This window comes from Peromyscus eremicus, chromosome 3, assembly GCF_949786415.1.
Source record: "Peromyscus eremicus chromosome 3, PerEre_H2_v1, whole genome shotgun sequence".
NCBI classification, from domain to species: Eukaryota; Metazoa; Chordata; class Mammalia; order Rodentia; family Cricetidae; genus Peromyscus; species Peromyscus eremicus.
Genome location: NC_081418.1, coordinates 49,745,081 through 49,758,105, shown reverse-complemented (window position 1 = coordinate 49,758,105; position 13,025 = coordinate 49,745,081). Strand labels below are relative to the sequence as shown.

Genomic DNA, 13,025 nt, shown 5'->3' with positions numbered 1-13,025 from the left:
AGAGCATAAACTTCCTTCCCTCGGAACAAATAATACCCTTCCCTTGTCCCATCTTTCTTCCTATCTCTCAAAAACAAGTGTTCTTCCTCTTCTCAGGGTTTACCTTTCTGTCTTCACATTTCTTTACAATATGTAAAATAACACACATATAGAGCAATGTGTGAAACATGTACAGCTTACTGTGTGTGAATACAAGTGGAGAGACCACCCAGGCCCACACAATATGGAAAATAAGACTTTAGCATATCCCTTGCCAATGATCCCTGCTTCTTCCTCACTCCGCAGCAATTGCTATTCCCACTTCTATGCTCAATTCTTAGACCTTCTTTATACTTTCATCTTCTACCTCTGCATCTTTATATTTTGTCTTGGGGGGAGTATGTTTGCTATAGCATGTGTGGAGGTCAGAGGCCAACTTGGGGTAGTCAGTTCTTTGCTTCCATGTGGGTCCCAGGGATCAAACTAAGGTTTGCTCTGCTTAGTGGCAAGTAACCTTACCTGCTGAGCCACCTCACTGGCCCTCTGCATCTTTTAAACAATGTCATCAAGTTTGCCTCTCAGAGTTTTATCTATATGAAGTACTGCATTTGGCTCAAAACTTTAACATTCACCTACATTATTATATATAGCACTAATTAGTTTTTTCCTTAGGTATTTTCTTTTTATGTTTTTATTTCATTGTTTGTTTACCTGCATACATGTCATGGCAAACATGTGGAGGTCTGAGGACAACTTGTGGGAGTTGGTGCTCTCCTTCCATCATTTGCATTCCAGGGATCACACTCAGATTGCCAGGTTTGGCAGCGGGTGCCTTACCCACAGAATGATATCACTGGCCAAGTTTTAGTTTTAGTTTATGTGTAGGGGTGTTTTGTGCACATTCATCTCTGTGGACGGTGTGGATGCCTGGTGCCCATGAATGTCAGAAGGAGGATCAAATCCTGAGACTGAAGTTACAGATGGTTGTGAACCACCCTGTGGTTGCTGAAAATCAAATCTGGATCCTCTGGAAGAGCAGCAAGTGCTCTTAACCACTGAGCCATCTCTCCAGCCATTAACATCCCCCGTTTTATTTTTAAATAATTACAGAACTATAGGAAATTACAAAGATAGGATGATGTCTCCTGTACCTCTCACAATTTCTCCCAATGGTTATAGCTTCTAAAACTACAGTAAAAAGATACCAAAATCAGGAAGTTTACATAGGCACTGTGGAGATAACAGTCCTGCAGGGAATGCTAACTTCCTCCACTATCAAGACCCAGATTCCTCCATCAGCAGAGATTGCCCTGGTTCCAGCTTACAGTGACGACAAGCCCTTCCCTGTATACTCAGCATCCCCAACACCAGCCCCCACTAATAATTCTTGATAATCTTGTCACTGAAATTATAATTTCAAAATTGTTTGTTTTGTTTTGTTTTCTGAGACATGGTTTCTCTGTGTAGCTTTGCGCCTGTCCTGGATCTCACTCTATAGACCAGGCTGGCCTCAAATTCACAGAGATCTGCCTGGCTCTGCCTCCCGAGTGCTGGGATTAGAGGCGTGCGCCACCACTGCCTGGCTCAAGAATATTTTTTATATATGTTATAAAACACAAAACTGTTTTCTTTACTCAGCATAATGTATATGATAGTCCTTATTAATTTGGGTATCAATTTGTTTTTACTATAATCACTCTGCAAAAGTAGGGATCCCCCCAAATTTGGTTTGGATATTGAGATTGATGATGTCCCGACCCCCCCCCCCCCCGTAAGGAGTATGAAAATGTTTCTTATCTGTAGAACTGAGATCAATAAATTTATTTATTTATTGTGGCACTGTGAGTTGAACTTAGGGTCTTGAGCATGGTAGGCAAACACTCTACCACTCACCTATATTCCCAGCTTCCTGAGAAAGCAGGAAAAGTTAGGTGTGTGTGTATGATTGCCAGTGTGCCACAGGAATTGGTTCTCCCCTTCCACCAAGTAGGTTTCAGGGACTGAACTCACATCACCAGGTGTCTCGGTGGCAGGTGCCTTTACTCACTAAGTCATCCCAGCCCTGAACCTGTTTCTGAGGGTTTCATTTTTCTTTTTCTTTAAAACAGGTCTTGAAATCGCTACGTAGCCCAGGCTGCCTCCAAACTTGTAAGTGATCCTCCTGCCTCTGCTTTCCAAGTGCTGAGATCAGAGGCATGTGCTACCACACCTAGCTAATCAATACTTAAATGCTGATGGTGATTCCTAATCTGTTTCCAGATGACATGTTTCTCAAGTTTCAGAACCAAATTTCTGTCCATCAGCTGAACATTTCTACCTTGATAGCTCCTGAGATTTTAGGGCCTTAGAAATCGGAAGCCTCCTTCTGAATCATTGTTTATATGCAGATGAGACTCTGAAATACTAACCTATCCCTGAGGTCACATAATTCATAAAAAGGGTGACAGTCTTCTCACCAATAGCTAGCCAGCCTCCAGGACTATCATTTCGCTGATGAACATGACACCGCTCCTGTCTTCCCTTTCCCGGGACTCAAACTCACCTTGTAACAGTCGTTGGCAATGAGCTGTAAGAGGCTGAAGGACTCGCCAGAGGTTTCCATCTTGAGATAAAGTTCCCAAGCTAGTCTTGGTTTTTTATTCATGATATCTACAAAAGGAAACAATTGTTATTTATTATTTATTTATGACAGTGTCTCAAGATATTACCTAAGCTGTTGTTCAACCTGAGCCTCTCAAGTGATGGGATTATAGGAGTGCACCACCATTTTTAAACTTAGTTTTTATTTATGTGTATGTGTGTGTGCCCTTAGAGGCCAGAAGAGAGCACTAGGTCCCCTGGAGCTGGAGTGAGAGAAATCATGAGTTGACTGGGTGCTGGGACCTGAATTCTGGTCCTTTGCAAGATCAACAAGTACTCTTAACCACTGAACATCACTTCAGCCCCCAGGCTGAAGCTTTTTAAATGTTCCAGAACTAAGTCCTTTACTGTTGGGGACTTGGATTTATATCCCCAAATACAAAATGGTGAGGTGTTGCCATTTAACTGGCTCCTTACCAGAATTAGACCAAACTTAAAATATTTAAGACTTACTTAATTATCTTTTAGACTGGGTTGATTTCTAGAAGTTTCTACTTTGCTAAAGAGTATGGTTATTATTCATTCACTCCTGCTCAGTTTCATCCTCACAGAATCTGACTGCTGGCCAGGTGTGGTGGTCCTTGCTTGTAATTCCAGCTTTCGAAAGATTAAGGCAATGGGATCGGAAGTTTAAGGCCAGCCTGGGACACAGAGACTTTGCCTCAAAATACTACTAGCACCACCAACAAAAAGAATATGTAATTGCTAAAATTGTCCTGTGACTACAAAAACGTACTGAACATTTTAAGTATAGTTTTAAAATGTTCATTTATTACCGTGTGTGTGTGATGCCTGTGTTTGGCCTTGAGGGCTATGTGCCAGGGTTCATATATGATAGTCAGAGCACAAACCTGTCAGTTCTCTTCTTCCACCTTTCTGTGGGTCCAGGAGACAAGCACTTACCTGCTGAGTCACCTCAGTGGCCCTTGGCACATATTTGAAATCTGACCGAATGGTAACAATGGCCTGACCCTTGTGCCCAGAGCAGGCACCATATACAGAACTCCCAGAGTTCTCTTTCCTTCTCCTCTGTTTTCCTATCTAATATCTAATATTTAACTTAGTGAACCACCTCCATTGTATCCTGTTGTTGTTACTTCTTGTTTTTAAAATTTTGTTTATTTTTGGTTTTTATTTTAAAGATTGATGTTTTATTCATGGAACTGGAGTTATGAGCCCCTTGTGAGCTATCTGATGTGGATGCTGGGATCCAATCAAGTTCTCTCAAAGAGCAGTGAGTACTCTTGACTACCAAACCATCTCTCTAGCCCAGATTAGCTATAAAAAAAAAATTCACTCTGTAGCCCTGGATGGTCTAGAACTCATATGTAGACCAGGATGGCTTTGAACTCACAAAGCTCTGCCTCCCTCTGTCTTCCAAACAGCTTCATTTATTTTTTAGACAAGTTTTAATATATCCCAAGCTGACCACAAACACATCATGTAGCCAAAACTTACCATGTAGCCAAGGATGGCCTGGAACTTCTGATCTGACTTCCTCTTAAGTGGTACTGTTTTTTGTTTGTTTTTGTTTTGATATTTTTTAAACTGGCGCTCTCAAAGAATATAAGTAGACCTGTAATTATGGGTCTCCTGGTCGCAGCCTCCTGAATGCTAGTGTTGTTTAGGCTATCTGATATGATTTCATTCTCCCTTCACTGAAGATGACTTATCGCCTCTCTGTCTTTATTGTTCATCCTTTCTCCCTACATTTTTTTCTGTTGCTCAGTCTAATTACTAGTATTATGCAGTTTATTTCCCTTCTATTACTACCATTAATAACTAATATTATAGCATACAATGTACTATTCTTATTCCTTTAATTCCTAAAATTATTGGAATTGGAGAGGTGGTTGCTTTTAATTGACTGCTGCTACATTTTCATGGTAGGCATATCCATAGTCAGAATTGTTTCTTCAGTTACTATTCTACTCTGAGAACAGAGCTGCATATTGGGCCTAGTGCTCTGAGCATGAGGGCTGAGGTTTTAGCTGCTGAACTACACTCTGGGACCAGAAGGGGAGAAAAAACACTGAACACTGAAAACACTTTCACTGAAAGAATACAAGTGATTGAAAAAACAAAATCCAACCAAAAACATAATCCCATATGTGCAAAGCCCAATTCAGAGCCAGGTGTAGTGGCACACATCTTTAGTCCATACTTGTCCCAGTGCAGAAACATAAAAACCCTGAAAAATCAAGACAATACAACTACCCTAAAAATTAGTAATTTCACAGTAATACAGTCTAGTGAGAGTGAAATGAATTAGGTGAAATACTGGACAAAGAATTCAAAAGAAAGAATATGAGAACATTCGTTGAAATCAAAGATGGCTCAGTGGTTAAGAGCACTGGCTGCTCTTCCAGAGGACTCAGATTCGGTTCCCTGAACCCACAAGATGACCCACAACTGTCTGTAACTCCAGTTCCAGGGGATCCAATGCCCTCTTGTGGCCTGGACAAGCATTGCATGAACATAAAAAAATTTTTTAAGCCCTAAATTGCTAAAATAAAATAAAATAAAATTTAAAAGTCAAATAGATATGAAAATGAATTCATAATAGGAAATACTAGAAAAACTTAACTGAAATTTTGAAAGTGAAAAATTCAGTAAGTCATACAAAACTTTGGTGGGAGGCCTTGCCAGTAGAATGGATCAAGTGGAAGACAGTATCAGGGCTTGGGAGAAAGTAGATGAGTGTGACAGCTAATCTTGGTTATCAACTCGACTATATCTGGAATCAACTAAAACTCAAGGTTCTGGACATGCCTGTCAGGGGTTCTCTTAATTGATTATTTGAGGCCAGAAGACCCACCCTAAATGTGGGCCACAACTCAGGGTAGCAGCCTACATAGAAACACTTGGGAAAAGGAAGCTTTTGCTTTTTACCTGCTTGCCCTCACTCTAACTGACAAGTTCACTTGCCCTTTTGCTAATGCATTCCTTCGCCTACACTAGAACTAACTTCTTTGGGATTCCAACACAGACTGAAGCTCAGCAGCTCTCTGGAGTCAGTCCTCTAGGACTCCAGTGCCGGATTGGGAGACTGGTGAAATGTCCCCCCCTTGGGATTGAATACCTACCAGATTCGCAGTCTTTCCACCATGAGACAGCCATAGTTGAACTATCTGGACCCTAGCCTGTAAGCTAGTATAGCAAATTATATATGTGTGTGTGTGTGTGTGTGTGTGTGTGTGTGTGTGTGTGTGTACACATTCTCTCGGTTTTGTTCCTTTAGAGAATGATGATTAATACCATGAATTAGGACAGTTATATAACAATGAAAATGAAGTATTAATAGAAGATGAAGAAATGAGATATATAGGACATGATGAAAAGATTAAATATATAATTCATGGGCATAGAACAGAGAGACATTGAAGACAAAGGTACAGACGTATTAATAAGATCACAGTAGAAAATGTGAAAATCTAGGGAAAGAGATATTTATCCAGATATAGGAAGGAGGCTTTTAGAATGCCAAGATAAGACCAGAAAAGAACCTCCCATGCCATAGTTAAAACACTAAACATATAGGGGCCCAAAGAATATTAGAAGCTTCATGGGAGAATGTAAAGGCAACTCCATTAAACAAGGGTAAATTTTGCAACAGAAATTCTAAAAGTCAGGAATGCATGGAATGTCGTATTTCAAATTCTCAAAGACAATAATCGCCAACCCAGATTACTATACTCAGCAAAGCTATGCTTCATAGCTGAAGAAAGAAAAACTTGCCATGATAAATACAAACTAAAAGTAATTTATGTTCACTAAAAGAAAACTAAGTGGAAGGAATCATACACACTGAAAAGATAGACACCCTATGAAGGCATAGGAAAGGGCAAACCACAGGAGAATGGTAAATAGGCAAAGAGAAAACCTATAGCAAACATTATACTAAATGGGGAAACTCAAAGACTTTTCACTAAAACCAGGTGTCCATTTTCTCTACCCTTTAAGAAATCTTAATGTCGATGGGTGGCCGTGGCGGGGGCGGCGGGGGCAGCAGCGCACACCTTTAATCCCAGCACTCAGGAGGCAGAGCCAGGCAAATGTCTGTGAGTTCGAGGCCAGCCTGGGCTACAGAGTGAGCTCCAGGACAGGCACCAAAACTACACAGAGAAATCCTGTCGCAAAAAGACAAAAACAAAAATAAATTTTAATGTTTTAAAACTTTCTCTACTCTTATTCAATATAGTCCTTGAAGTCTTAGCTAGAGCAATAAGACAAGAGAAACAAATAAAACAATAGTAATAGGTCAAATTATCCCTACTTGTAGATGGTATGATCTTTTTTGTTTTGTTTTGTTTTTTGTTTTTTCCAGACAGGCTTTATCTGTGTAGCTTTGCGCCTGTCCTGGAACTCACTCTGTAGCCCAGGCTGGCCTCAAACTCACAAAGATCCACCTGGCTCTGCCTCTCAATGCTGGGATTAAAGGCGTGTGCCACCACCGCCCAGCTAGATGGTATGATCTTACACACTGGAAACTCTAAAAATTCTATAGGAAAACTTTTAAAACCGATGAACCCTTTCTACAATGTATACAAAAACAGTATACAAAAACTAACATGGTTTAAAAAGTAGTAGCTTTTCTATATACCAATAACAAACTTGCCAAGAAAGAAATCAGGGAAACAATTCCATTTATAATAGCTTTAAAGACAGCACAACAACTGGGAATAAACCTAACCAAGGAAGTAAGAGACCCAACAATGGAATTGTAAACACTCACAAAAAAAAAAGGCACTAGAAAAATGAAAGAGCCACTATGGTATTGAGTCAGCAAAATAAAAAACGGCTGTATTACCAAAGGGACATACGATTTCAATGCAATTGCCACAAAAGTTCTAAAGACATTCCTCACAGTAACAGAAAAAACAAAAACAAAATAAAACGCTACAATTCACACAGACGTACAAAAGAGGTCTGGGCAGAAAAGCAGACATGTAACTAACTCAGTGGAACAGAATAAAGGACCTACAATTCAATCAGTGCAGTTATGGCTGCCTGAGTTTGACAAGGGTTTCCAAACCTCAACTGGGGAAACAGAGCCTTTAAAACAAATGGTGCTGGGGAAGTGGACATCCACATAAAGAAGACAGAAATCAGGTCCGTCTCTCATTCCACTTAAAAATACGGACCTTAGCCTAAGAGCTGCAACTAAAACTCTTAGAAGAAGTCACAGGGAAAATGCTCCAAGCTAGAGCCATAGACAAGGTCTTTCTGAAAAGCATTCTAACAGCTTAATAACTGAGGCCAAGACTTAACAAATGGGATTTCTTGAATTAAGAAGCTTCTATGTGGCCTAAGAAACATCTGAGTGAAGAAGCAGCCTACAGAAAGGGCAGAAATATCGTTTAGCTATATATCTGATGGAAGATTAATGTCTGGAATATGTAAAGAGTTTCAACAACTCAAAATACCCAAAATCTAAATAACCCAACAAACAAATGGGCTAAGAAAATGAACAGTTCTGAAAATATAAACTGTAATGGCCAATAAGCATATGCTAATGTTCAACAACCTTAGCAGTCAGAGACATGAAAATTAAAACCACATGGGACTCCATCTCTTCCCAGTCAGGATGGTCATCTAACAGAACAAGTACAGAGAGTGTGGATAGAAGGAACTACACACCATTGGTGGGAATATAAATCAGTCCACCGGGTACAAAAGGCTGTTATCAAAGTTTCTCAAAATCTCAAAATAGTGGGGCTGGGTTAGAGTGGTACAGCACGAGGCCCCAGGTTTGATCCCTAGACCACAAAACAACAAAGCAAGACTGCCTAAAATAGAACTACACTATGATTCCAGGTCTTTATAGCATAGACACTTGCACATTTATGTTTATTTCTGCAGTATTCATAATAGCCATGCTGGAGAAATAGCCCAGGTGCCCACTACAGATGAACAGATAAAATATGGTACACACACACATATACAGGATATAAAGAACAATGAAATTATGTTTTAGAAAATAATACAACTTAAGAGCATTGTATTAACATATGAAAACTCAGACAAACACCTTCTCTCATCTGTACATCCTAGATTTTATACAGATTCACAAGACCAATTCTCCATAGGATATGAAAGCAGAAGGGAGATGGGGAATGGAGAAAACTATGGGAGAGTATGTGGGGTGGATATGGTCAGAGTATATGATATACTTGAAGTTGTCTTGATGAAACCTGGCACTATGTATAATGAAGATATGCAAAAAAATCTGAGAAAAGAGGAAAAGATATGAGAGACTTATTACAGGTTATCAGTGAACAAAAATTATATTTTGACATGTTGCTACTTTTCAGGTTTGAAAAATGAAAAGGTAAAACCAGCCTGACAGCACCATTTCCCTAATGGCGCTGAATACAGAGTCTGGAAGCTTTAATAAAGCTAAAAGAAGCTGACATCTTGCTGCAATGGCAGTGGTATGTCAGTGTGAATGGTGGAACTAATCATGGGCGAAGTTACACATCATATTCCCATGGCAGCTCTTACCAAGGAACATAAATAACCCTTCATTTCAGTGTCTACTCATTCTACAGAACAAAGAAGTGTAGGAAATGCTTAATGTGATTTTCAAACAGATTACATAATGGGAAAGAAAAGGAGGAGCCTTCTGATGTCGAGAAAGAAAACTTACAGCAGCGAGCTAACCAACTGAGGTAAATGTAATCATTTTTCAACTTCTCGCTTTGGATCAGGAGGAAAACCTAGGAGAGAGGAAAGGGAGTAAACAAGAGGCCAGGTCAGCAATAAAAATGGACATAATCAACTAGACCAGGCTGCTGATACTGTAGCCTTAGAGTTTACTACCAAAACTGAAGTAAAGGAAAATATTAATATTATAAAATCTGTATGTTGATTGACACTATACTTTTTAAAAGATTATTTATATTTATATGTATGCATGTGTGTCTGCTTGAGTTTATGCACACTATGAACATGCAAGAGCCCACAGAAGATAGAAGAAGGTGTCAGATGCCCTGGAATTTGGATTATAGGAAGTCATAAGCCACTATATAGGTGCTGGGAACTAAACCCTGGTCTTTGCAAAAGCCAGTAAGTGCTCTTAATGGTTGAGCTATCTCTCTAGCCTGATACTGTACTTTTTAATGTAAACCATAAAGAAACAAATTAAAATCATTTATTTACTGTGTGTGTGTGTGTGTGTGTGTGTGTGTATGTGTGTGTATATGTGTGTGTCTGTGCTTGTGCACACAGGAGTGTATGGTACATGTGTAACACGATGTACATACGGAGGTCAGAGAACACCTTTCAGAAGTTGTTTCCTGTCTCCCACATTGCTGAAGCAGGCCTTTTATTTTGCTGCCACGGGTGCTGCATACTCCAGGTTAGCTGGCCTGCAAGCTCCGGGTAGTTCTCCTGCTTCTGCCTCCCTTCTACAAGATGCCACCACAGCCAGCCTTTTTATGTGGGCTCTAGGGGTGAGTTGGGTCACCAGGCTTGCACAGCTAGTTCCTTAACCCACTGAGCCATCTCTCTGGACTATTTTGTTTTTTTGAGGCACAGTCTTGCTATGCGGTTCAGGGTTTATAGGACTGGGGTACCAGTCCGCAGCTAAATCAACCTATAATAGTCCTTTACACTTGGCTATTTTATTTTAGTGAGAAGAAGCAAAGAATGCTTTTAGGTATGATCATTCAAATGCCTTCAAAAGCAGGCACCCTAATAAGTGTCATAATTTTTTGTTTGTGTTTTTTTTGTTTTGTTTTTCAGGACAGGGTTTCTCTGTGTAGCCCTGGCTGTTCTGGGACTCGCTCTGTAGACCAGGCTGGCCTTGAGCTTACAAAAATCCACTTGCCTCTGCCTCCTGAGTGCCATGATTAAAGGCATGTGCACACAGACCACGTTAAAGACAGAACAAAAGCAGGTACTCACCTCTTCGCCCTCACTGGTGTTACCAGTTGCAGCTTTGGCTTGGGCATAATTAAAGTTAAAGATGTCATCATTGTAGAAGTAACTCTGAAAAATGTGTCAAGAACAGGACACGCTGAATATTAATATGTAAAATATAAAATCATCAGCTATACTGACTGGTAAAATAATGAGTAATAATGAATAATCATCAGCTACACTAGCTAAAAAAAAAACTTCTTAAAGTTTATTATTGCTGGGCATGCTGCCACATACCTTTAATCCTGGCCCTCAGGAGGCAGAGGCAGACACATCTCTGTGAGTTTGACACCAGCCTGGTCTACATAATGAATTCCAAGCCAGCCTAAGTGACATAGTGTAACCTTGTCTCAAAGGAAAAAAAATTAGGGCTGGAGAGATGGCTCAGATGTTAAGAGCGCTGGCTGCTCTTCCAGAGGACCTGAGTTCAGTTCCCAGCAACCACGTGGTGGCTCTCAACCATCTGTAATGAGATCTGGTGTGCAGGGATACATGCAGACAGAACACTGTATACTTAATAAATAAATAGATGAGTATTTAAAGTGTGTGTACGCGCGCGCACATGTGCGCGCGTGCCATGGCACATGTGGAGGTCAAAGGACAATTTTGTGGTGTCAGCTGGAGCTCTTTCTTTCATTCAACTCAGGTCACCAGGCTTTTGAAGCAATTTGCTGCCCCCCCCCCCCCCCCAGGAATAATCTTAAGGAATTAAGCCAGGTATGGTGGCATACCCCTCCTATCGTCAAACTTGGGAGGCAAAAGCAGGTGGTTCTCTGAGTTTGAGGCCAGCCTATGTTGTTGGTTGTTTTTGCTCTTTTGCTTTTTTGGGGGGCCTGCCACCCAGCTCCCAAATAAATCACATGGAGTCTTACTTAAAATGCCCGGCCTTAGCTTGGCTTATTTCTAGCCAGCTTTCCTTAACTAAAATTATCCCATCTACCTTTTGCCTCTGGGCTTTTACCTTTCTCTTACTTCTGTAATCTTACTTTCACTCTTACTTCACAGCTGGCTGTATAGCTGGGTGGTTGGCCCCTGATGTCCTCCTCTTTCTCTGGCTACTCCTTGACCTCTTTCCCAGATTTTCTCCTCTTATTTCTTTCTGCCTGTCTGCCCGCCTGTCCTTTCTCCTGTCTCGCTATTGGCCATTCAGCTCTTCATTAGACCATCAGGTGTTTTAGACAGGCACAGTAACACACCTTCACAGAGTTAAACAAATGTAACATAAACAAAAGTAACACACCTTAAAATATATTCCACAACAAGCCTGATCTACAGAGTGAGTTCCAGGACATCCAGGACTACACAGAGAAACTGTCTCAAAAAAACCCAACCAACCAAACAAACAAAAAAAGGATTTAGATTAATTCCCTGATGCTATCACACCAGCAGAGAAAAAAAGCTAGCTGCAAATGTATAACTTTGGGGAGGGGGCATGATTCTCCTTGAATTCCTTTTTTGTTGTTGTTTTGAGAAGGGGCTCACTATGTAGCCTTGGCTGTCCTTGAACTTGCTCTGTAGACCAGGCTAGCCTCTAACTCACAGAGATCAGCCTACCTCTGCCTCCTGAGTTCTGGGATTAAAGGCATGCACCACCATGCCCGATTTGGCCTTGAACTCTTAATTTTCCTGCCTCAGCCATCATTCCCATCTAACACAGCATATAAAGTGTTTCATATATAAAGTTACATAGATAATTCATACTGACCTTAAAAGAGTTGAGGTAAATCAAGACATCATCAAATTGCTTAAGCAGGAAGAAACACGAAGCCATACACTGCCTCCCTGGTATTGTATCTAAAATGGGGTTAAGGAAAGGGAAAAGAAACCATAGAAATTCATGAAACCAGAAGTTGTCTTCAGTTAAAATTTGAATTACTGTAGAATTTAGAAATAGGAATGCAGCAGAATGTTGTGGCACATGCCTTTAAACCCAGCACCAGGAGGCAGAGGCAGGTGGATTTCTGTAAGTTCAAGGCCAGCCTGGTCTATATAGAGAGTTCCAAGACAGCCAAGGATACATAGTGAAACTCTATCTAAAATAAAATAATGAATCCCAGGACCCTTTTCTTAGTCCTGATTTTAAAATTGTGGATTCTGCTGGCCCCAGGCTCGAGGGTCAACTCCCTCTAGTCCACAGGAAACACATCCCCTGCAAGTATACTGGTTTTGGTATTCCCTAGACTGCCTTTATGGAGCTTTGGTTTATGCAACTGGTATGGACTTCAACTCAATCAATATGGTCCCGTCTCCACATTTACCTGTCCAATACAACGTAGCACCTCCAAACTCAAGCAGGGGAATAATGTGCCATGGAGCTACCTGATTCTGATCTTACACTTCTATTTAAGAGAGCAGATGCTATAAAACCGACATACAGACCGATGGAATCGACTTGAAGACCCTGACATTAATCCACACACATGTGAACACCTGATTTTTTTTAAATTACACTCATGATATTCATTAATTACACTCATGATATT

General features: G+C 40.5%; 1 protein-coding gene and 1 long non-coding RNA gene across 5 annotated transcripts in view; one reads left to right on the top strand and one right to left on the bottom strand.

The window, feature by feature from the left end:
• Ift56 (intraflagellar transport 56) overlaps positions 1-13,025 on the bottom strand; it is a 48,151-nt gene that overhangs the window by 4,409 nt on the left and 30,717 nt on the right. For 2 of the 3 annotated variants that reach the window (XM_059257587.1, XM_059257586.1), the window contains exons 13-16: positions 12,248-12,336; positions 10,528-10,611; positions 9,269-9,338; positions 2,522-2,628 (exon numbers count right to left, since the gene is read on the bottom strand). In XM_059257587.1, coding sequence (XP_059113570.1) covers positions 2,522-2,628; positions 9,269-9,338; positions 10,528-10,611; positions 12,248-12,336 — 350 coding nt within the window. Of the gene's footprint in view, positions 1-2,521; positions 2,629-8,502; positions 8,849-9,268; positions 9,339-10,527; positions 10,612-12,247; positions 12,337-13,025 lie in introns of those variants that run through there. The other variant, XM_059257588.1, reaches the window with a different exon arrangement.
• LOC131906810 (uncharacterized) overlaps positions 1-13,025 on the top strand; it is a 48,790-nt gene that overhangs the window by 22,529 nt on the left and 13,236 nt on the right. For both annotated transcript variants that reach the window (XR_009378205.1, XR_009378204.1), the window contains exon 2: positions 3,762-3,853. This is a non-coding gene — a long non-coding RNA (uncharacterized LOC131906810). The remainder of the gene's footprint in view (positions 1-3,761; positions 3,854-13,025) is intronic.